The sequence below is a fragment of the Gasterosteus aculeatus genome, chromosome 14 (genome assembly GCF_964276395.1).
Source record: "Gasterosteus aculeatus chromosome 14, fGasAcu3.hap1.1, whole genome shotgun sequence".
Lineage (NCBI taxonomy): Eukaryota > Metazoa > Chordata > Actinopteri > Perciformes > Gasterosteidae > Gasterosteus > Gasterosteus aculeatus.
In genome coordinates, this window is record NC_135702.1 from 15,284,728 (window position 1) to 15,310,943 (window position 26,216).

The window sequence follows — 26,216 nt, forward strand, 5'->3', positions numbered from 1 at the left end:
AGAGGTGTGGGTCTCCTCCTCCTGTGAGACTCGATGAGGCCAGTAACTGCAGAAAAGTCTCCAATAACGCCAGGGAAAATCGCTACACTTTTGACAAAAAAAAAGTTACCACGGTTTGGAAAATCAGATGTAGCGAGAAAGAGGCAACACTGATTTCGAGTGAAAGGAAAAGTTGGAGAAAATGAAGATGCTCTCTCAACGCCAATTGGCCAAGGCTCGTCATGCCACATCAAATATGTTTTATTATCAAGATCACAACATCACCTTTCCTCCTAGTCTCACTTCAATCTAAGAAACGCTGGCCAGCCAGCTACCCCCCCCCCACCCGATGAGCAATTTTGATCTCAAAACGGTGAAAGGCAAGTTTGCACTGACGGCAGGAAACACATCTAGTGAATGAATAAGGCATGGAGTGTGTTACCTATAACATCAATGTTTGTTCATACATAAAGCAAGACTTGTATGTTTATTATAACTTCTATATTGTTTACATTCAGTAAAGAACAAAAAAAGTAAAAAGTAATAAAATAAATGTAATTTGCATTAATACGGTTAATTGTTTACAAGTTGTGAAAGTAGTCATTCAATATTTTACAACAGCATTCATAATTCATTACATCTCTGGCAGGCACGTGCACAGACATTTTGGGGGGCAGGTGCTCAAACCAAAACCAAAAAAGCGCACCCATCACCAAAATTATTCATAAAAGGAAAAATACTAATAATAAAATAAATAAATAAAAACACAGTAGGATATTTTCCCTGTCATTCTGCTTTTGGAGTCTCTCTTTTCTTGGCATTATGCCACAAGTTATGTGGCATAAGATAAACCAATGTTGTGCATAATGATCAAAAGGGACTTACATAAGCTCTATAACGATGAAAACACACATACATTTTTTTACTGTTTTCTGACATCTGCATAAGCAGCATTATATATAATATACCAAAGCATAATATACCACAATACACCTCACCAGACCGTCATGTAGCTCAACTTAAGACCTACCTTTCTTTTTAATAATTGAATCAAATTAAACAAAACTAGCAAACTTGTTCAATATGTAGAACAGTAAAACTGCCTTTAAATTCTCTGCCTGTCTGCCTGCATCTCTCGCCCTCTCTCTCTTCACTAAACAAGACAAACGTCAGTAAACAGCTGGACAAGGATTTGAAATCACGTGAGTTTTTTGTTTGTTTATTTTTCAGAAAACGTCGGACAAGTTGCAACGTAATGTTCTCAGCGGCGTAATGTTATGGTTAATTTATCACCAAACAACGTTGGGGGGATTGCACAAACACCCTCATTACCTGTCTGATGCTGCACCCGTTTGGCGCACAAGCTTAGTGCTTGTGCAGCAAGCACTAAGCGGAGGAGGAGGAGGAAGAAGGGGCGCGGTGGTGGCTTGTGAGCGCCGCGGAGCATGTTGGCGCAAAATTCTCACAAGAACTCAAATAAATGCCCCGCCAGATATCAAAACATATTTGGGGGAATTGATGACAGAGAGAGTAATTTTTATTCTTACATATTGATCAATGAAGAAGAGATTGGGCTCCAGCAGCCCAAGGGGCACTTTTCTCATCCAGGGCAAAGGGGCAGGTGCTTGAGCACCATTAGGGGTCTATCTGTGCACGTGGCTTCGTTCATTCAAGCATGAATAAAGGCAGTCCTTCTGCACATTGTTATGCATTACCCCCTAACACCCATGAGAAGAATTACGATGCAATGTCATAATAATACTCTCGTAGCCGTGGCTCAACAACTTTAAATCCGGGCCTTTCATTCGCTCTGTAACACATGAAACAGGAATTAGTTATCAAAGCATTACTCCTATCTGGTGTAATAGTGTGTTGTTGATCAACGCCATTTTGGTGTGACGACTTACTTGTATGTCCAGCAAGTTTTCATGAGGTCATACATCTCTGGTGGACAGTTCACTGGGGCATCCATACGTCTTCCACCTTCAATCATCTGCATGACATCGTTTCCCTTCAATCCCTGAGAACATGAGAACATAATCAGATTACCAGACTCCCTCTGAAAGGCATGATGTAAAATGGCTGAGTTGATAAAAAACAGCATACTGCTTATTATATTACCTCAAGAATTGACAAAAGTTTGTCTTCTTAAGTGTTTTGTCCCAAGTGATGGTTTTGAAAAAAACAATCACTATAATAAAAAAGAAAAATCCTTCTACTTTTGCAGGTTTAATGTCTGCTGCCCGAAATAAGCAATTGCATGAATGACTTGATGTGTGGCATAAGTATTGTAATGGCTGAGGAGTAGATACCTTGTATGGTTTCTGTCCATATGAGTAGGCTTCCCACATGAGCACCCCAAAGCTCCACACATCGCTTTTGGATGAAAACTTGAAGTAGTTTATACACTCAGGAGCATACCATTTAACCGGCCACTTCCCATGACCCTTTGCCTGAAGGAGGAGACGCACACACACACACACACACACACACACACACACACATAACATCAGTGGCTATGAATTAATGTTATATTGGTTATCTTGCAGCCATTTTCTTTGGGGATTTCAGTGTTGAGAGAAGAACAGTATGCGGTCTTACAGCTTTATGATGTTAAATAAAGAATGTTTATTCTAGTCCTTGCAAAACTCTTAGCACACGTTAATTTAATCAGAAGTCCCCAACTACCGGGTCGCAGTGCGCAGAGGGCCACAGTGCAGTGACTACTACTCCACATGAAACCGGGCCGTGACGCAAAAGAGGTTGATGTGTTATCTGAATTACATAAAAAAATAGTTGTTTTTTTTTCACCATGGCTATTGGGATTGTTTTAGCAAAAGTTTCCCCACTCAACAATTCACTAAATGGAAAGAGAGTTCATCTTTGATCAACAAAAAACTTGTTGGCACTTACCTTGTAGTAGTTCTTCTCTTCAGCGATGGCTTTAGAGAGGCCAAAGTCACTGATCTTGGCGTAGTGCTGAGTGACCAGCAGCACGTTCCTAGCAGCGAGGTCTCTGTGCACAAAGTTATGCTCCTCCAGGTACTTCATTCCCATGGACACCTGGTGGACCAGCTCTGTGAGGTTCTTTATTGTCGTTTGTCTGTAGATGATCAATCAAAAAAACTGTGTCAAAATGATTGCTTTGTTGACGTTGACGCATGTGCATTATAGCTTGCCCCTGGTTCACAGCAACCTTAGTAGCTGTTAGCTCTGTCAACATCGTGACTCACCAGTTTGCACCCTTGATGGGCTTGTAAAATGCACTTTTAAATTATGGTGTAAAGTTTTATTTGCCGGCCATCTTAAAATTACCGTATTTTCCGCACTATCAGGCGCACCGGATTATAAGGCGCACCTTCAATGAATGACCTATTTTCAAACATTTCTCATATATCGAGCGCATCGGATAATAACGCCCATAAGATACTGTAGTCAAACGTTTGACGTCGGGGCCGATCGATGCTGCGAGGTGCGTCCGCTCCCGCCGCCCCCCTCGCCATCCACGCCTTAAATCTTCGGCTGCTCTCCAGCCACGCCACCTGCCAAGGGCCCCTTTTAGAATAACTTATTTTCCCGTTTTAAGATGGTTCAGCTACTCTAAAGAAAAGGGCACCGTCTCTCGCTCTTTAATCTCATTAAATGCTCTGAAAGAATGACAGCTTTGTTTCTCCGACGCGCCCTGAAAAAAGCTCCATATCTCACGCGCTTGAGCTTAGGCTTTTAAGTCCACCTTATAGTGCGGAAAATACGGTAAAGCTTCATGGACCTGTTGCTCTAAATGTGCTGAACAACCAAACCACTGTGCTTCCAGTGGCAGTGCTACATTAGACAAGTAGGTCTATTTGCGAGTACACAGTACAGCATATGCCTACTACATTATGTTATTAATTTATTTTGCCCACATATTCATGTTTGATGACAACATCAGCTCAGAATAAAACCTCTCCATGCACTTCTTTTTACAAGTAGTTGTTGCGGACGGACCGACAAGGGTGGGGGGGTTTTGTTAGCAGTGGCTCTATGCTGCAAAAAAATGCAAAGCACATTATTACTGGATCAGATTGTGAGTTTACTGTCGAGTCTATTGATCTTTGGGTTGCATCTTGGGTTGGTCACATTAAAACTGAAAATATACATTTTAAATGTAGTGGGTAGAGAATCCCCACAGTATATCATACATCTTCTCCAGCTACACATGTAAAAAGGTTGAGCATACTTGCAAGAGTAAATAGTTGTTCCGAGCTTTAGAAGACATAAAGCAATCAGAAAGGAGAAGAAGAAATAAAGTATCCTTTATTAATCCCTGTGGAATTATTATTCCCTGCATTTACTGTAACCCACCCCACACAGTGGGAGCAGTGTGCTGCCGTGAAGGCCGGGCAGTTAAGGGAGGTGTCTTGCTCAGGGACACCTCAACATGGGACAGGGGAACTCTTCATCCACTTTCTAGCTTACTCAACCACCACTGTCCTTTCACCCTCTCTCTTGCTCTTCTTCACTCTGAAGTAAAGTAATGTCAGTTGAAGATCTTACTTGTTTTTCTGCAGGAACTTGTGGAGTGGTCCCAGCTCAGCCAGCTCCATGACCAGCATGAGGTTCTCTGCCTCACAGATACCAATCATCCGGACGATATAAGGATTGTCCAGCTGCTGCATGACATTGGCTTCCCGCAGCATTTCGTCACGTACCGATTGGTCGTTATCGTCATTCTTCAGGATTTTGACCGCAACAGTCTTCTCCGACCTAATACATTGGAAGATTTAGTGTTAGGATGACGCTACTGGTTTGTATTGACACCCATCACTTATAAGAAATCTGAAGTCATTTCTAATACCAAACAAAAATGGACCAACAATATAGGTTATAACACAGCATGTAAAGCAGCGGTGTAGAATACACTAAGATAAGTACACAAACTGAGGCTATTAATCAGAAAGCTACGGCCCAGATTTGAACAGATTTACTTTTTAGAGTTTTTTACGGCATCTACATTGTGAAGGATTGAAGAGTGAGAAGTGATTGGTGAGAGGTTTGATGTTGAACAGGAGGAGAAATCAGGGCCCCGTTAACTGAGTCAGCTGGATAATTTTCAGGATGAGATGACGTAGATCCGGCTTTTCGGTTCCACAAAGCAGGTTTGGCTAAATGACCTTAGCAACACATCAAAAAACTTGAACCTGCTCCGGCGCAGGTTCATTTGAGCTGCTGGATTAGTTCATCATTCCTTAAAAAGGGTGGCTCTCCTCCTCACTGATGAAGGAGCAATATCAGTTAGATTAATGTTTTATAGGGAGAGACTTCTCAGAGATCATTAAGACCTGTCATATTGTCACGATGACGTCCTGTACGAGCGTTGTCAACGCTGAAGACAAGAATCACTTATACAAGATTTTCTCGAGCCGTAACGCTACGTAACCACACGCTGCAGCCGAGGATCCACTGTCTCTCATACTGTCTCATACTGTCTCTCATACGGTCTCACACACCCTCTCATACTGTCTCACACACCGTCTCACACACCGTCTCACACACTCTCTCATACTGTTTCACACACCGTCTCACACACTCTCTCATACTGTCTCACACACCGTCTCACACACTCTCATACTGTCTCACACACCGTCTCACACACACTCTTATACTGTCTCACACACTCTCTCATACTGTCTCACACACCGTCTCACACGGTCTCTCATACTGTCTCACGTACTGTCTCACACACGGTCTCTCGTATTGTCTCATATATTGTCTCACACACACTCTCTCATGCAGTCGATGCATGCAAGAAATACAAAAAAATAAATGCATACAAGTTAATAAATGTGTTTGCTGTTGTGGTTTTTATTGACAATTGTAATCCCCTCTTTGCAATATTACTTTTAGCTGAAAGTAATTATAAATTAGTAAAGTACTATATTACATTTATTTTATTTAAATTTAAGATAACTGGAAAATGTTCTTCTCTCAGCCTGAAATATGAATGCTCCGGAGGAGAAACGTATATTCCTAAATTAAATGTAACAATAGGCCAGACCGTCCCATTTCAGAGACCATTCGGTTCAGCCAATACAGAAATGACAAAATATAGGCAAGCTGAAAGCTGAAATGAATGTGTTTAGCTAGCCAGCTAGCCTTTGTGGCTAGCCTTCACTAGCCTGTGTGGGGTTAGCCTTCACTAGCCTGTGTGGCATTGACATAAACAAATGATTTGACCTTTTCTTTATAATGGGTGTGTATTTTTTAGTTGTTTGTGTTTTCAGCAATTTCTAAAACTAATTTCAGCTATCTTCATGTCTGTATTTTCAGCATTCGAACGCATTTTCAGCTGGAAATCCATTTTCTAGTTAGGTTTAGATACATTAAGTGTATTTGGGTGGCTGGAAGTGGAATTTATTTTAGGATGTTGTGCCTGTTGCATCTTAATCAAAATCTTGGGATGTAAAAGTCTGCATAGGTCTGGTAATCTATAATCATGGTCTCATGACATACTGGGCAATTAAAAGGGAAATGTTTGATAGTTTGTATGGATGTAATTGGATTTGATTTGAATTAGCATACCTTTTCATTTTGTAGATTCCCCTCATGACTGTCCCAAAGTTACCAGAGCCCAGTTCTCCATCCTCCAAGAAGAGCTGGTTGCGATCCACTGTAGAACTCCTCAGTTCATCAGGGTCTGCATATGGGTTGTATACATCTGTGTCCATTGGCATGGCCTCTGAAGGAGAAATAACCATCTCACGTAAGAGGAATAGTGATGACAAATTTGTTTTTTCTTTGCAATCTTACATGTGAAATTGAGACATGGATATCAGTCAATATTTGTTCCAGTTGTAGAAGTAAAGAGAATTAGGCAGATTTTGTGTGTATCCGTGTACTGATTGCCAGAGAGGCTAAATGCTCTTGTCAGATCTCTGTCACTTAACCAGCAAGACAATTAGTCAGTTCTGATGATCTGAGCTTTTGCACTCTTCTGCTGGCATTCATACAGACTACCAATGTCACCACCATGTGAGGTGGCTCAGGTCAGAATGGCTCGGTAGGAGGACTATGACAGCTGTCCTGAATCTCCCCACAGATTCCATCAAGTGTAGTGATGTCTAGGATTATGGCAAGCATACAATGCCAAACGTAACATCTGGCTTCACATTACGCGAGCCACCAGATCAGAAGGGAGTTGCAGGATGCTCCTTATCCTCCAATGGCCTGTGTGGACCACTTTTCCAGAGTGCAGCGGCTCGTCTGCACAAAACTTTCACTTTTACAAGCAAATCCTCTTTTAAGATGTGTTTTACCGCCCACCCATCAGACCAAGATAGTGGTGATATATTACGGTACAACCTGTGTCAGACACAGGGTTTGTCCACACAGGGTACGTCTCAATTTGCCGCCTGTATCTTTTCAGGATGCATTCGTTGACCGCATACGTCACTTCAGCTGCCACTCTGCTGCAACTTGGCTCTCCCATTCCGTCGGCTCCTCCGAACGCGGTTGAGCGACGCAGGTGCCGATTTTGAGAACACACCTGATCTATCGTATGCGGCCCAGCATATCCCATTATGCAATACGGGACGACAAAGATTCAATTTATTTAGGGTGGAGGCAGGTCAGCCAGCAGCAGAGTTCACTTTTAAGTAATAGACTTCACTTACCGATAGAAATGTTATAATATATAACATCACATTTATTTATTTTTTAAATTGCTTAAGTTACGTGATGTTGGTAATTGATGTTGTGTTTTTAAAGATCCATAAGACGTGAGAATAAACTGCTCTTAGATTTAACATTAACTCTGTCCTGCTGTCCCCGACACTCCTCCCCATTCAGCCTGAATTATCTATCATGCTCTGGGGAGTGAAGCATATATTCCTGAATTAAATTAAATAATAAGACGATTACTTTCTCTATCTATATTTCACAATTTCTTTTGCGGCTTTTATTGTCAAGCCCAGCAGGTTGCTAAGCAATGGCAGTGGAGGAGGAAGAGCTGAGCAGGAAGTCCCCCCCCCCCCGTAAGCCAGATCGTCCATTTTCGGAGCCCAGTTGTTTCAGCCTATGTGGTTGTTGGAGGACCACGCCCAGGTCTACCGCGAAGGCTGCGTCCTAAAAGGATGCAGCCCATGAATTGAGACATAGCTGCAGAAATAAGTTGGTGTTTTTTGGGGGTTTTTTGTGCTTTCTCCCCAAGCAGGTTTCCGTAGATCCGTAGTTCCTTCTGGACCCTGGTCCTGACACCGACCGTGGCCCTGCTGACGCTGCTGCTGCCATCATCATCATCATTATTATTTTAGATATTAATCATATTACTGTACTCGTAAACCAACATTACCCTCTCCTAAAGTCTCTGTGCTCTCCCTCCCCACAGGCTTCGGTAGATGGTGGTTCTATCTGGTGGTGGTTGCCCCTGCAGTGGTCCTGCTGTGCGTCTGGCTTACTACTCACAATTACTTGAATCATTTCTGTCATAGGTATTATACATTGTTCATTCTGTACACATGGCATCCATTGTAGTCTGTCCATCCCGGGAGTGGGATCCCTCCTCTGACGTTCTCCCTAAGGTTTCTTCCCTTTTTTCCCTCTTGGAAGGGTTTTTTCATTTTTTTTCTTTTTTTCCTGTGCCGATGGTGGGTTTCGGGACAGAGGATGTTGTATGCGTACAGACTGTAAAGCCCTCTGAGGCAAATTTGTAATTTGCATATATTCATATTTCATATTCATATTTGTATTTATTCATTAACTTACCTTTGCCTGCTTGAATATTGAGCACGCTGGGTTCATAAGGATTTTGAAGCTCTGTGGGGTTGTGTCGAGATCCCCGTTTCTGTTTTCAATTCATCAGAAAAGAAGATGTTTGAGAGTAGCCACATGGGGAAAACACATGAAACATAGAAATACACAGTGCACTGCTGGAGATGTAATCTACAGATCTACAGTGAGTGAAATAAGCAGGATGCCACACTTTATATTGAACATTTATTATAGTGATACGGAATTTTTATGTTCAATAAAGGAGGAATTCTTAGAAACATTGGAATTTGATGTTAAGTTCAGAATTCATTCATTTACGATTAAAGTGGAGAAACGGTTTCTTTCTATATGGGAGCATGTGATCTAGTATATGGTCTTTCAACCACTAGTCCGTATCACTGTAATACTTTGTGTTGAGTGTGTAGAATGAGACATTGTATGATTGGCCATACAAAAGGATTTAGAATAGGAAGAGAATAACTATGTGGTTAACATCTGCATTCTAGTGCATTCAAAGAAAGGGTGTGGAAGTTAAGTAACAACTTAATGTCCTAATGTTCCGTAGAACAACAGCTTGATGTCAATGATCCGTTTACTTTAAAACATACACTTGGTCCCACACCCCTGCTTTAAAAAATTAGTCAACATCCAACAAATATCTTGCATTAGTGACTAGGTTGGAAAGAATATTAAAAAATGAATCTTTTGTCAAATTCAGCAATCACATTCAAAAAGGTTGGAAATCCTGACCTGCAAAGCGTTGAAAGTGTCAAAGAGCATTCATATCACAGGCGCCTCCTTTCAATACCACATCTCAAGACCCAAGAGATCATAAGAGGCTTACAAGGCTATTCCAAAGCCATTAAATCAGGATTTTAGAACAGTGGATATTGGGATAAAGGATTCTCAAAAGGTCTCTTTTCGTCCAAAGAATTTGAGGAGGACAGGTGGGTTGACCCATCATATCATGTTAGGTCTTGACATGCTGATATCGAAGGAGGGGCTATTGATCAGGAAACAGAAAAGGGCCGACTTTGGTTCAGAATTGTAATCGCAGTTAATGACCTCGTATGGAAGACATTATGTGTTAGTTAGCAAGTAGCAATCCACACTGAAGCAAAGGGTTGGGATGTGAGGGGAGGGGCGAGTGTGGGGCCGGGTGGAGGGGACCGATAGTTTTATGAGAAGCATTAATGCACCTTTTTTATGCCAGGTATGGGAACAGTTCTGAGTTTGGAGAGAATTCCATCTGCCGCATTTTGCTAAAAACCAAAATATCAGGTTAAGACCGGTTATCAGAGTGTGACGTGGTAATGTTATGGTCATGCATGTGATCATTACAGTAGAAACAGATTCAGGGGAAAGGTTAGTTCCAAATACAGACGTGTCAACGTTATGTCTCATCTTACAGACGAAGCAAAGATAAACTGTTCCTACAGTAAACAACATTCGCATTTTCCTTTAACTGGATGGTATTCATGTGAGGGGAAAATGAAAAGTAAAGCGTGGTTTCATCCATATTTGTGAAAAATACAAAAACGTTTTCCCTTCTAGTTGTGTCCATTCATGATGACAGAGGGTCGGTCAAGGTTTGGAAAGTGTTTTGACAATTTTCCAAGGCATGCACAAGTTGATGCTGAATGCTAAATGGTAGTTACAATCGAACCCCTGGGCATTCTGACACCTACTTATTGATTCTCATATTTTTCATATTTATTTTCATATTTTTAATTTTGTTTATTTTTTTTCTGTTATGAACCCTCAAAGCAAAAACATGAGTTTGAGCTTTTGATGGTTTTACACTGCAGCCTGAATACCAATAGCCCGCAATTGCTAACGTTAGACCAAATTAAAACACGATCATCTGAATGTTTTAGTTATTGATAATCATCTGTGTTAGTGCATTGTCGCCAGGTCAGCGCTGAACTATAATATTACAGTACTTTAGAAATAGTACAGAGTAATCATTTTTAAATCAAAATTCATAATTAATGTGGAAAGTTTATAAAAATGTTAAGAGCTACTTTAAATGCCAATAATGTGTTCACTAGTGTATTTATGTGATTGTTCTTTGAAGAGAGAAACACAGAGGAATGGATAACCTCCTGTTTTTAGACATACTGTAGACACAGAACCATGAGAATATAAATGACACCAACGACTTACAAAGGCAGAAGTTACTGAAGAAGCGTCCGGTGAGAGGAGTTGCCGTCCTAGCATCCCTACGAACACAGCGGGTAAATGGATTGTTTATCTAAATTCTACGTTGTCAGATATGATATGTGCAGCACAATTGTCTCAATGTAGACAAGTTTGATTTGTGTTAGCAGGTTTTTTACCAGTTTCTCCGTGGGGTCTTGGACAGGGTTCTGTTAGCACTCGCAGCAGACCATCAGGTTTGTACGAGTAGTGTTCCACCAGCTGTGGCAAAGAGAGAGAATGTATCAGACACTCAATGGATCAGACACTAAGCCCAATAGATGTATTAAAAACCAAAAAACCTGCAAAGAAATATTCTTCAGAACTACAAATGATCACTGTACCCCAGCAGAGCAGCATAGACTGCGTTGTTATTCTAAGTGACTTTAGTTGGTGGACTAAACATGACAACGTCTGTCCTGTACGCATCCCCTGATGCTCTGGACAAGCTGTATGGTTTCTAGCAATGCAAGGTTTTTTAAAAATAATAATAGAATGAGACATTGAGATCATGTTTCAGGTTTTCATGGATCGTGGTTCTACCAGGACCTAGGCCTGCCTCCTGCTGTCGATCCTGCCCGACATCCACTGCTGCTATTATTATCAGGAAATATTGACCCCCAAGAAGCAAGCTCGCAACCTTAGAGCCTCAGGTCCTTCTGTCGGTTCCAAAGTTGTGGCTTAAAACTAAAGGTGGCCGTGCTTTTGTCACCAGCATCCCTTGGCTTTGGAATGACCTGCCTGACAAATTGGTGATCTAATTTAAATCACATACCAAAACCCAATGAATTTCACCAACTTCTAAAGACTCTACGTCTGAATGACTGCTGCTTCCAGCGGTACATGATGCTAGACGTTAGCTTGTTTGATAGCTTGTTGGTTGGGTTCGGGGACCGGACTTGCATTGCATTGCATTGCTCCAGAGTGCATATTCCTGGCAATGTGGAGATAGAATAACATAACTGTAACAACCACAAAGGACACCAAGCAACACTTCAGACAACGGCTGGGAAACCCTAAACATAATCCAGAGAGCCGTGTTGAGAGTAACGCATTACAGAGTAACGCATTACTGTAATTCCACTACTTTTAGCGGTAACGAGCAAGTAACGCAATTACAATTACTGAAATTTAATTGAGTTTGTTACTCTCTTTTTGAGAGCCCTCTATTTGCGGGCCCTCCACGCAAATAGAGGCCCTCTATTTGCCCTCTAGTAAATAGCTGCCTCAATAAAGTATTGAGCAAAGGCTGTGAATACTTATGTACAGGTTATATTTCCGTTCTTTATTTTTAACAGATTTGCAAAAATTTGCAAAAGACAGTTTTCACTTTGTCGTTATGGAAAATAAGGAATTTAATCCATTTTGGAATAAGGCTGTAACATAACAAAATGTGGAAAAAGTGAAGCGCTGTGAATACTTTCCGGATGCACTGTAAGTATTAAAAGGGACTTTTGTACTGATTGATTTGAAGGCCCGCTGCCCTGTTTATTACAATAAATATGTTTATTGTGTTGACTGTTCAGTACTATTCATAACATTTAAAAAGCAGAAATAAAAGTAACATAAAAGTTACTTTCCATAGTAACTAATTCCTTTTGATATAAAGTAACTGGTAAGTAATTTGATTACCTTTAAAAGAAGTAACTGTAACTAATTACTAATTTTCAGTAACTTGCCCAACACTGCTAGAGAGTGATAGTTAAATATCCACATGAAAATGAGCAGAAAACATTTGTTTACCTGCCACAAGGTGTCAAATTTCTTGCCATCTGGGATAGAGAGCTTCCCCGTCCGGTCCCTGTCGATGCGATAATGCATGACTTGTCGTTCATGGAGTAAGCACAGGGCGAAAGATCCTTTTGCATCTCTCTGTCGGATCCTACAGTCACAAGAAGATGGAAATTAATTCAAGCGGGTGTGATATTCCTTCTCAGTGAATATAGTACCATTTATATAGTGTGAATGATGTTTTGTGGGGTTCGGAAAGTGCCATTTGTGTCCAGTTCATGACTACACAGAAATGCAAACTTTGACAGATCTGTGTTTCTTCTGACCAGTAAATTTACCAACCAATTTGAAGTCATTTCATAAACTCTACATGATATAACCCATAACACAGTACGTTGTGGTATTAGTACACAAAGACTCTGGGTGGTAATCCAGTCCAGTTATACCAAGTGGCCAGGAAAAGCACTGAGCTTTGAAGCCAACTTTACATCGTGGCCAAATGGTAGAATTACAATTTCCGGGTCGGTCATGCAACGCCATTGGGCCCACCGCCTTTCATTACGAAACAGACACCTGAAGAGTTAGTTTATTTCTTCAAAACGACTTTCCTATAGTAATAGGCCTACTTTAAAATCTTTTATTTAAATGAGCAGCTCCTAAAAGTGCTTAAATACCCAACAGCCAGCCATGAATTAAACAGACATCTCCGTGAGTGCAAAGTATCTTAAGGAGCCCTGTCAAGAGTGGCGCTTGTGGCACAATCATTGAAAGAACCGCTAGTATGAAAACAATTGTTGGCATTAATTAACAATTGCGTTAATTAATAATTGCGTTAAGGCAATAATAATGTGTTAACGTGCGCTGCGTATATATATATATATATATATATATATATATATATATATAGTTGTGTGTTGTCGTCTGCGAACACATAGTAACGCATTTTCCGCACTCCAAGGCGCACTTAAAAGCCTTTAATTTTCTCAAAAAACGACAGTGCCTTATAATCCGGAGCGCCTTATATATGGATCAATTGGTTAATCAGTTGATCCATACTCGTTGTACACGGCGCTCAAGGCGCTCTACCAAACATGCCAAAGCTCGGTCTCAGCGGCGAGATACTGAGCGGCGCTCAAGCGCGTGAGATATGGAGCTTGTTTCAGGGCGCGTCGGAGAAACAAAGCTGTCGTTCTTGTGCGGCTGGAGATTTAAGGTGTGGAAGGCGAGGGGGACGGCGGGAGCGGACACACCTCACTGAAGGTAAACAGATGGCCAGTGTGCCTTTATTTATAACTGCAGCTGTCTCATTTTTATCTGAACTATGGTATAAAACGAAAAATTAGAAAAACGTTTTTGAAATCGAAATGTAGCGTTACAATTATGGCAAAAGCTTTGCAAGTAGCTCCAGAATATTTTAGACATGAGGGCAGTATTTGGAGTGTTCCCGTTAAAATGTATTCAAAGCTATAATCGTAATGTGAGGCGCTGCTTCAGTGGAAACACATTCTTCTTTCTATGATTACAAAAGGACACATTTCGCCCTGCTGTCATTCTTCCTCATTTGGCTACTTCAGGAAGTCCTTTGCAAACTGCCAGAGAGGAAACCACAGTGTGTGTGGGTGTGTGTGTGTCTGCTTGTGCGTGTCTTTTTTGTTTCTTCATTTGAGACCACTATGTCTCAACTGTAGTTTCAGCTGCCAGATACTCGTTTTGTTGAAATAGAAAAGCAGAAGACATTTTGAACATCTAACATACTGCATTGAATTTAATAGAATGTTAAGCAATTGTTGTAGTTATTGATTTAGGATGTTGGATTTAACTGTACGTAAATTTCAGAACCAACACTGTAACATTTACATTTTTTATTCCGCCAAAGATAATTAGTTGTTGTGGCCCTGGACAGGCCATTGCAACCCTCAGTAAACAATACTAATTTACTTGTTTGTTGCTTTTTTCTTAGATGTTTGCTATCGACACATTCTGTCAGATTTCTCAGATTCTTATGTGAAAAACAGAACTAACAAAAGTGTGTCCATTGGTTATGCCTATCTTAACGTATATGCATATTCCAGGTCAACTTGAAATCAATTAAAAACTACAATATCAGCGCTAGTCATCCATTGTTGTTTACCTGCCAAGCACAAACTAAAATTGCCTACAGTATCAATTCAGGAAAAACCTTGTATCACAGCCTGAGGCAGAGACAAGCCCCTCTCTACAGGGTAAGTTCCTGCAGGAGAAAAGCAACATGTGCTGTATAGAGCCAGGCCATAAGATGAAGAAAAAGGAATCAAGAGGATAGGGTGTTGTAAATGGGTCGCTGAAGTAGTTTTACAGATACAGGACATTTACTTAGGGCCCAGCGTTGGTTTCCTCAGAGAAACCAAAAAGGTGAGTGCTTTAACTGACACATGACACTACACCACATGACATTATGTCCGTTTCTTATTTCAAGATCTGTTTTTAACCCCAATTATATTTTGACGGTTAAACCCATGATGCAATGTTAAACACAATGTTGCAGGATGTTAACTACATTTCAGCAGTATGATACTATGCAAAAGGCCTGGATGTTGGTTTGGGGGGTGGATGTAATTTAAATTTCTGTTAAATTACTTCCTATACGATAGCATTAATCTCATTTACCGGCGGATTTCCCAGCCACAGATGTACTTGTCAAATAACCAGTCAATCAACTTATCCGGTAACATTTGGGGAAAGAGCCATGAAATAAGACCCCATCAGCGAACTCTAATAATCGAGTTAGAGGTTTCATGTTTTTTATCTTCATAAATCTAAGAGGGCGAAAGAAAGGTTAGTGGTGTTTTTTGAGCATGTTAAGAATTTTGGGAATTCGCACATTTTCACAAATAGTGATTTAAACGGTTGAATTTGAATGGATTAGATCAGCGGTTCCCAAACTCAAGAATGCCGCGGCCCAATTTGAAATCTGAAAATCTTTCGCGGCCCACCCAAACCTTTAATCACAACTCTGATCAAAACATAATGATTAAATTACCTTAAGAATTTAACCAAAATCAAACATCCGCGAGTAAAAGTTGGTCTCCGCGAGGTATTTGCTTGCATGCGAAACGTGAACTTCGATGCTCGCGAGGAGAATCTCTGCTCGCGCTCGATGGAGTTTTCTACGCGCTCGCTGTTGTTCTTTTTGACAGTAAGGAGGAGACGGTGCTTTCAGGGTCCGATCGATGCCGCGAGGTGCGTCCGCTCCCGCCGCCCCCTCGCCATCCACGTCTTAAATCTTCGGCTGCTTTTAGAATAACTTATTTCCCCCGTTAAGATGGTTCAGCTACTGTAGAGAAAAGGGCACCGTCTCTCGCTCTTTAATCTCATGAAGTGCTCGGCGAGAACGACAGCTTTGTTTCTCCGACGTGCCCTGAAACAAGCTACATATCTCACGCGCTTGAGCACCCGCTCAGCATCTCGCCGCCATAGACCGAGCTTTGGCATGTTTGGCAGAGCGCCTTGAGCGCCGCATACAACCAGTATGGATCAACCAATTAACCGATTGATCCATATATATAAGGCGCTCCGGACTATAAGGCACTGTCATCTTTTGAGAAAATTAAAGCCTTTTAAGTGCGCCTTGGAGTGTGGAAAATGCGGTATATTTACTTTAATACTACAAGAGGGCGCCCCATTTGTTGAACAACGACAGGCGGACAAGAGCAGCCGTTTCGAGCGAGAGCCTTATTGTTTTATTAATCTGTCCGTTTAAATTGTTTGTGCTTCATCAACTAATGTTTCACATAACTAATGTGCCGCATCATACATATTTTTATATTAATTTCAAACTTTTAAAAATTGAAAATTAAAAAACTTTATTTATTTATTGTAAATGACCTCTCGCGGCCCACCTGCAGTACCTTCGCGGCCCACACTTTGGGAATCGCTGGATTAGATACTATCCACTTCACACCATTTACGTCAAAGGCGTACAAGGAAACTTGTACTTACAGGAATTTTCCATTTACACGGGAGCCATTTTGAAGCCTTGGCTCACAGGCTTCTCGTGTTATTGATCCATGGAACCAAGGCATTTTTTCGTGTGCAGTGGTAGAAATAAGCTTCTCCAGCTGAGGCTTCTGGCTGATGATGGCCTGCTCCAGAGCTGCTCCCTGCACACACACATGAGCTATGAGAAATTGCCTATCATAGGAAGAACATGCAGGCCAAGCTTTTTATGATGTGTGCACAGCAATAATATTATAGTAACCTCTTAGAACGTTACTATCAACTCTGATTACTAGTAAGTCACTTATGTTTACCAGGTTGAAGTTAACAGTGAACATATTCAAGGCTGGTTAAGCTCTAATCTGCTTCCTCTTGAATCCTCCATGTTCACAGAAGCATAAGGCAGTTACGTAAACTCAGCGTTATTTATGCACACAGGTAAACAAAAAGCGTCACAGTGATCTAGTATGTGTTATTTGTGTTATTTTTGTAAATGTTTATTACAACTTTATTTATTTTCTGTTGCTCTAGCCATCAATCTGTCACGATAATAACATTGTATACTCCAAAGCAATTAATGACATCTGGGATCAAGGTGGCTTCACTAAGAATACGTGAAGTTGCCCAAATAGTTGTTTAAACATGTTTACATTGTACATATTCTAATCAGAGGTTCTAAATCCTTCGATACCCAGGGACAAGGGGATGCCCAAAAAAATGGGAAATAGTTTATATTCACTATTGAATTTATTTTAGAATTGAGCGCAATGTGAGTAAGAGTCTTAAAAGTTTCTATTAGGATCTTCACTTCTTCTACCGTAATCTCCTCAGCTGACCACTAGTATACTGGTCTTAGTTTTAAAATTCTTTAGAGTTCTTATCAAATAGGGGTTTTTCACTTAATGTGTATTAATTGATTTTGACAGAAAAAGGGTTGAAAACTACCTTTCAGTCTACTTACAAGAGTTGAAACTAACCTGTAGATTCCATGTCTGTTGCACATACTCCCGGATCAATTTTTCCTTCAGGTCGTCAAACGCCCCGATCTTTGGCTGCATGTTTCTGGGCCTGTTGCAGGGCTTTTTCAGCAGACACACAAGGCCGTCCATCTCTTGTGAGTGGTAGTCGATCACATCAACCGGGGTTTTGTGGCTCTTCCCACCAGCAATCGCATACATTTCATTGGGCTCTTTTTCAATGGTGTAGTGGTAGCAGCGGCCCGAATGAAACACAGACAGTGCAAATCCTCCGAGATAGTTTCGACTTTGTCTCAGCAGGTATGTGCCGTTGCCCGTGCTGGCCTGCCCCAGGTAGTCCTCTGCCTCCTCCCTGGTGACGTTGCCGTAGAAGAACGGCAATGCATTCACTGTGTCAGCCATGTTGTCTTCTGGATTATGGCTCTTTTGAGGAAGTCCTCTTGCAAAGGACCAATCAACCCTGACAGTAAAAACACACTGTAAAAGGTTACATTTCCAAGACAAAACACACAGCTAAAGCAGGGGTCTGCAACCTTTACTATCCAAATGTCTGGAGTCGCAAAAGCTAATTGATATCACAACTTTTAAAGTTGTATATGGTTATATTGTATATATAAAACAGTAGTTAGTTTTATTGACTTATGACATTCTTGACATTTTATTGCTATTTTACTTGTTATTGCAATGTTAAACTCTTATGAAGAGGATAAAAAAATACACTGGCATGTGTAGCCCTTTATTGAGGTCAATTAAAGACCGAACGATGGAGGCCTTCGCTCCTCCCCATATAGAAGAGTATGGCAGTTTGTTTTGACTTACAGACCTTTGAATGAAGCATGTATTCTCCAGGCTTTCCATACTTTACTATCTCATAAGCTGTCACAGAACTCTCCTCAGTAGTTTAGTGTGGAGGCTTATTCCACTTTGTGAAAGTATTACAAAGGACTGAGTGACATATCATGTCAATCTGATACTAATGTTCAATTGAACATTGCACATTGCAATGGCAATTGCACATGGCACACACATTGCACATGGCACACGTGAGGATGCCTATGATTGGCAGAGTGAGATTGGGGGGATGTTCTGATGCTGTCATGCTAAGTATGTGTAGGTTCGTGTGTGACAGGGAGCTGATGTAGGCAGGCATCAGCTCCCCTGTCACACACTAAAGTTTAAAGTTTACCTGAACTTGTAAAGGACACGTACATCATGGCTGTCTTGAGTTTACAATCATTTCTAGAACTCTTATTCTTAATACCAAATTCCAAGGCAATGTAACCAGTAGATGATCAGATACGCTGGTTTATTACTAACCATTGAACATACCAACCAATCATCAGACTATAACCAACATCTGACTGCTGATGTTCTATAGGACTACTAGCTACTAAACTACTGAGCAACACAGACAAGACTTCGATGCTGTTTCAGGCTGGATCAAGATGGCAAGTTGGTAGCTCTGAACTGAAGCATCTTTTCTGACTGATTATTTCATTCAATAAATCAAACATTCAAGAAACCTGATTATAGTGCATGTCATATAAGATGGTAGGACAATGTTGATTAGTAGAGCTTTGGGTATTTTGGATGAACAAAGCTGGTGTCAAGGACCAGATAATATTTTATAAATTATTGTCATAAGAACATAACATTAGAACTGTTTAGTTAGTATTATTAGTATAGGTTTATTGCCGTAATGTATTTAGCCTGGGTAGGTTTACTTAGAATTGCAGCTTTTTTACAGGAACTCCCTTCTCCAAATCTGCATATATTACAATTAGCTCAAGTATCCAAATAACTATCTTTCAACATTTCAGTAACTTGCACATCGTAAAAGGAAAGATATGTAGCAAATACTTACACTATTTTGTTGTTCATTATATTTTATATCATTTTTGAAAAGGAAAATTTATTTTCCATTAAAAAAAGTTTACTACCGTAAGTGTTACTATAATTTGATTCTGACGCCAGCCCAAATATATCAAAATATCCAAAGCTCTATCCCTGAGCATGGAGTTAAGTTAAAAGGATATATTAACCCTAAAAACAGGGCATTGGCCAAGCTTTAAATCTGGTAGTTGCAAAACACATAGTGTGTGAAACTCTTTGAACTCTATAAGTGTGTTTTAATGCGTTTTTAAACAACTATAATGAACTCTTTATGCATTAACATTATAATCATTATAATATAAAATCTTTTAGCAAGTGTGTTATATGTTTCTACAAATGTCTCATAATCTAACAATGAACATATTCTGTTATGTTTTAATATGCTTCAATATGCAGTAATGTAATATTATTTTGTGAAATAATGCATGCCTTTATCCCCTTCTGTTTCAAACATCTGATAAGTTTAGAAGGAAACGGCTTAGACCTCATGGACATCTGAAATGTAGACACTACATTTGAGTAGGGGTTAAACCCCTGGTTCTCTCTTTAATGTATTCTAGAAGTTTCAAATGTGTTTTTTGTTGTTGTTAGATTTTAATCTGCACAGTTACAAAAATGTAGTAGAGATAAAAGTACAAAGTTTCCATCTGAATTGCAGTGACACAGTAAGTAGCAGAAAAGGAAGTGCTAAAGTAGAGTCCCTATAAGTGCTATTAAGAACAGTACTCTGTTACTTTCCACAACAAAAAGAATTGGACAAACTAAATTATTTAGAGTGGACACCCAACACGTTACAAGTCCTTTTCTGAATCTCAATATATAAATTCCAATTGAAATAAAACGCTGACCATTAGGTCATTCTTGAACATTGTGTGAAAGAACTGAGGTAGTGAAGTCCAAAGTCTATTTTAAAGGAAACACAAATGCTGCACTTACCGTATACGAAGTGAGGAGGTAGTCACAGATCCTTCTGTTTTGGGGTTCTTTCAGTCACTTGTTTCGTCCGCTGCCAGCAGTCTGAGCAACGTGTGCCTGCTTCTGGCGAACAAAAAACATGCAGTCAAAAGTCCATGAAAAGAGTCACTCACAGTTTATTCACAGTCTGTGTACTTTTACTGTGCGGTGGTGGAGCGCCAATGCTTCCTCATTTCAACGACTTCCTTCACAATGTATGTCTTGTACTTCCTTTTTATTATCTTAACGCTGACCAACACTTCTGCTGCGCACAGGAAACGGTGTGCTAACAGACTTAAATGGTCATGAAGTTGTGTTAATTAGTCATTTTTGTTTAATTGCCTTTAATGTATTTAATTGAGAGAGAAACATCATCGTCTAATCCCTGAGATTCAGTAGAAAGCTAAAACATCTATCAGTAGTTGGGCGTGTTCTTTTTGTCTCAAGCCCTGGCCTTTAATGTAGCATATTATTAGATTGATTATTATTATAATTATTATTGATCCTATTATATTATTATTAATTGTTCTTGAAGGAAAATGTTTGGTTCATTACACTTATTCGATTTTTATTGTTTCATTATTTTGTAGGTTTTGCAGTCAGATATCTTTTAAAACCGTAATAATTTATTTGGATGAATTTGTACAGCGCATCTCTACAGGACAACAAATTCTCATCCACTAATTCACTCATACATTCACACACTGGTAGTGAAAGAGCAGGTCTGTCTTTTAGGATCACCATTTAAACGTTGCAACTCAGAAAATACAAATGGGTAAAAGATGGTGTAATAATATTAATGTATGAATGTGGCAATTATTTTATTTTACACCGATGGAATAGAAGGATGCAATTTTGTTGCTTTTCTTTCTGCACAGTATTTTTTGATCTGCTGAGTGTTCTGTTCAGCAGTGGAGCAGGTGTTGAGATTCAATTTAACAGTGTTATCAGCAAAATGTGTTGAAGTAAAACAAGAAACGGTGCTTACAATGTGTACATGGTACATGGTGTATTTGCATGTAGTTAGAATTATTAGTACTAAACTAGTGGAACTAAAAGTACAATAGTTACGGCAAAAAGCAAAGTAGAGTATAAGTATAAATTGGAATTATTATAGTTCAATTCAAGTAACCTGAAAGTTGTGCTTGGATGTTTCTTGCCAGGGAAATAAAGCATTTTATTACTATAAATATATATAGATATATTTTATATTAAAAATGCCTCTTTACGATCTAACACACAGGCATCGCAGTTTCACTTGTGTGTGCGACTGTGTGTGTTCACCAACCAGGAAGTGCGAGCTGGCTTTAGTGTTTTTCACACTCACAACACCCTTTCAGCCTTTCACTAATTAGCACTTATGTCCCAAAATATACTTTTAGTAAAAGAGTTTTCAAAATGTGAATGTATTCCCTCTATTAAAGCAAGAGAGATAAGATGTGTGTTACTTTGTGACGAACAATGTTTTGAATGAGTTTTAGACCTCAAGAGTGAGACCTTTCTGGGAAGTGAAGGCATTTCATCAGGTGACTTCTTCTAGGGCTACTTGAGGCGAGACACCACATCATGTTCTACTTATTCTGAAGTACTATACAGCACCAAGAGGAAGACAGCAGCGCATCTACAACACAGCAGAGCAGAGATTGTGCAACACTGTGACATTTCAAGCTACTCTGCCAGATACAGCCTGTAGTTAATCTTCAAGCTAAACTGAGGCAATGAACAATGGAAATTTTCCCCCTATGATGTGTTCTTTACAATTTATGGTCTTTGAACTGAAACCTCTGCTCACGTCTCTTCCGAATGAAGGATGTGAACTGTCGTAGTTGTATTACAAGCTGGTTTAGAGCTGCAGCTATTACGCAAGTCCTGGTCTGGTTTTATTTAACCCGAAGTATAAAATAAGTTTTTTTCTGTTAAAGAGAAATTTTGTTATTCCAAGACTTCCTCTCAGAACTTTGAATCCACTTGGCTCCACCTTGTGGAACAACCTGGTATAAAAACCTGGTATTAAAAAAAAGTTACGGATGTGTTTGCTGTGACGGATAATCATGATTGCTATAAAAAAAAGAAGAAGCATACATTTCTCTAAACACTTACCATCAAAAGGAGGCCAATCTATATATAGTCTCATTTTTAGTATTTGTGGAGTGTTGTGGCGGGAAGCTTTGGAGTTGATTCAGACGTTTCTTACACACATGGAATACAGAGCACGTCTTTTTTCGAATAAATATATTGACCCAGCCGTGGCCGATTTGTAATGAATTCTTTTCATTTGATTAAACAGATGCTTGACAGAGCTCGGTAAGAGAGGCTATGCAAAGGCATCTTTTCTAATTATTTTTAAACTACGTGTATATCTGTCTGTGCAAGTACCACTTCTCTATTGGTTTCTGTCGAGTTCCTGTTTCATGTATAAAATGAGAAGAGTACTTTAACTGGTAACACACAAATGTATGAAGTTCTGTCAAATCAAAAATAAGCAATACTGTTAATCTTACTTGTTTACTTGAAAAACATCTATTCTTCTCTGTGTAACCAATCAATTTAAGAACTTCTCTTGTGCGCTTTTTTAGTTCCTTTCACTTGAAGCAAATGCTGTCTCCCAGAACAGTGGTACTTACTTTATTCCGGCCCTGTCTCCTAAAATAATGACGTTACCATACAACAAAACTGCATTGTGGATTGAGGTTGGAGCGAAACACATTTTTGGGGGATTACTTTTGCTTTTGACAAATAAATTGAGTGCATAGGGAGTAAGTTGTCTGCAGAATGGGTGAAAAACCACAGGGCATTCCAGCCAAGAGACTGCTGTTGATGCACAATGGAACAAAGTACTGTTAGTACCTCTGCAGAACTCCTGCAGAGAACATCACCTAATGTGTTAACTTTCACACCCTTAAAAAAGACAAAAAGAAAAAGACTTGACCTGGTTTGCACCTCCGGCATTCAGCCATCAGCAATCTAACCAGCATCAACTTCACCAACTCTGACAAGCTGCCTCTTGGTTAATTACTAGAATGATGCACTCTCCTGGTCTGAACTCTGACATCCCCAACAACTACTCCAACCTCCCCAAATCCCTTGAGAAAGCTATGGCATCACAACTCAAATTCCACCTCAATCTCCACAATATCTACGAATAATTCCAATCCAGCTTCCGTTCAAAACACAGCACAGAAACCGCCCTAATGAAAATAACAAATGACATACGTATCTCATTCATATTTTATCACTTTCTTGTTTTACTGACAAATGGCAAAAAATTACAAGTGAGTAAAATAAACACAGACACAAACGCACGCAAACACTATCATGATGTAAAATACAGTTTGTTTGACATAAGCTTCTTTTGTACAGTTTCAGTTCTTTAATTCCGCTATCCTTTAACAGGATACAACAGGATTGGTATGAGACAGTTTTGGTTCTGCATGTTGGACTAATTCAAGTTGTCCTCAACATTGTAACTTCTGTTAAATTTCCTAATAACCAAATCAATTTTTCACTTTTCCAAGGAATATATATATATATATATTCACAGTCAAGTTAATTGTATTCTGCATATATGCCATATATATATATATATATATATATATATATGGCAAAGAAGAATAAAATGAAGAATAAAATTAACTTGACTGTGACTGTTCTGTCATTAACAGCGATTAATCGCATTATGCACAAAATTCAATATTGAATTATAAACTGTATTGCCTGCTTTTATTTTAAAGCAATGTTATCAGCACAATATAACTGGCACTCTCAGAGCAACGGCATGTTAACATACAGTATAAACATGGGTTTTCTTTTGACTCCTGTGTCATGCCATCTGCAGTAGTTTTCTGATGACTCTGCAATGTTCGAGTGTATAAAGGACGGACAAGAGGAGCAGCATCGGGCAGTTGTAGATGACTTTGGGCCGTTAGAAATCACCTGACTCTGATTGTGTCCAGGACCAGAGAGATGGTGGTGGACTTCAGGAGGGAGACGACGTCTCCACAAACAACAAAGAGTTCTGGGTGAGGACGTGGACATAGACGTCTCACCCCAGAAAAAAGCTGTTTGTGTCCGTTTGATCTGGCAGGAGGCCGAGCCGTCGGAGCCGGATCTCCCACTCACTGACTCCATTTACACTTGACACAATTGTGTGTAGTGTATTATTGTTATCTGTTTGCCTGTGCACTTTATTTTTGTATACTCTATTGTTAATTTAAGTTATTGTCTGATTTTCCATTGCCATCTATGCACCACCCGCCATGGCAAATTCCTGTTATGTCCAACATACTTGGCAAATAAATGGTTTAATAAATTCTGATGTTAACCAGCAGTCACACATGGATTTTGAATGTTGTGAAAGAAAGAAAGTTGGAAGAATTACCAACCAGTTAAAGGAAGAACATCCCCTAAGAATACAGAGTGTCACCTGGTCACATGATTCGTGGCCCTCAAGAAATATTTGCAGTCAATTAACAACAAATGGTACAAGACAAACCTGCAACTGGGAGTGTGTAACAACGTCCCGCGTCACATCTGCTGGGACTATTCGGAAGTACCAAACACAGTTCATGCACATCGCTTCGAGCACAGTTTCTGCTCAATTTTGCAGTTTCATTCGGGCAACAATGAAGCTTCACCTAGAGACCTCATCCCATATACGTCCACGTGCACGCCGCGGTTTAAGACACACTCGCTATATGAGTGTCTCCGACGGGTTAACGTGTCACTTCCAGCGAGGATTCTATGGACGTGGATGCCTGACTGTACTCGTGATTACTTCCGCCGCATTACCTCCGCCGCGTAGCGGCTCCACCGCATCAGCCCCACGCGGAGCTCCACCTTTGCTCCGTGGAGCGTCTGGCGCATGCAGTCCGGAGGAGGAGTGTCAGCATGCCGCGGATCAACACTCACCCCGTGGACTGCATGTGTGTTCATCCCAGCCGGTGTGCCTTTCAGTGACGTGGGGAACAAAAGCAGTCCGTGGGAGAGTCGCGTGGTCCTGTGCGGCTCAGCAGCAGCGTCCCGTCCTTCCTCCGTGGGAATGTTGACACTTCCGTTCACAGCTACTGGGATCTTGGGTCACTTCCTATTGGTCAATCACCGTAAACAAAGTCAACGAGAAGGTAGATAGATATTCCATCTCATATCGCAGGGTAAAGCCTGGAAGATGTTCAAATCACGGAGTACAGGTTTGGCCGTTATGATAGAGGCTGGCGTTGGACCAACAACCTCACTCAACCTCCCTAAGACGCTCTCCGAAATAAATCAGCAGCAATTCTTCGGTCAAAAAAGACACGCATATTGAACATGAACGCAGCGTAATTCCTTATGCTTTACATACTTATCACCAGCAGGTGGTGCTGCTGCCGCAGTTGATTCTAACAAACAGAAAGAGCAGAGGCAATGGGGTAACCATGGTTTAGACATGGGGGGGGGGGGGCACTATGGACCCGATGAAGGGAGCGAGCGGGCACTTAACAAACGGTTCATAAGAGCAAGGAAACATATCAATTTTTCTACACCCCCTTCGGCTCCTCCCATTCCAGCTCCGCTTGCCCGTGAGCCGTACATACCAACACCGGAACGTTACACAGGAGATCTGGGAGCTTGTGGGTGGTTCCTCCTGCAATGTTCCCTGGTTTTCCAGCGGCAGCCAACTACATATGCCCCAGATAAGTCTCGTATTGCGTTCATCACCAGTTTACTTACGGGAAAGGCTGCTCAGTGGGCCACAGCCTTATGGGAGAAGGAGTCACCAATCTG

The 26,216-nt window shown here is 40.4% G+C and overlaps 1 protein-coding gene across 4 annotated transcripts; it reads right to left on the reverse strand.

The window, feature by feature from the left end:
• Positions 1-205: 205 nt before the first annotated feature.
• On the reverse strand, positions 206-25,508 carry syk (spleen tyrosine kinase). 4 transcript variants are annotated; one of them, XM_040197843.2, is made up of 15 exons: positions 25,365-25,505; positions 20,439-20,537; positions 17,610-18,069; positions 16,636-16,796; positions 12,670-12,808; positions 11,067-11,148; positions 10,894-10,949; positions 9,927-9,989; positions 8,722-8,800; positions 6,541-6,697; positions 4,516-4,725; positions 2,893-3,082; positions 2,292-2,432; positions 1,887-1,999; positions 206-1,789 (listed from the first exon to the last, which is right to left on the reverse strand). In XM_040197843.2, the coding sequence occupies exons 3-15, from the start codon at positions 18,009-18,011 to the stop codon at positions 1,717-1,719; spliced, it is 1,866 nt and encodes a 621-aa protein (XP_040053777.1). In that variant the 5' UTR covers positions 18,012-18,069; positions 20,439-20,537; positions 25,365-25,505; the 3' UTR covers positions 206-1,716. The 4 variants fall into 4 exon arrangements, with proteins under 4 accessions (XP_040053777.1, XP_077944417.1, XP_077944419.1 ...); XM_078088291.1 differs by lacking the exon at positions 25,365-25,505 and adding an exon at positions 20,613-20,855; XM_078088293.1 differs by lacking the exon at positions 9,927-9,989 and having other exon boundaries at positions 25,365-25,508.
• Positions 25,509-26,216: the final 708 nt, after the last annotated feature.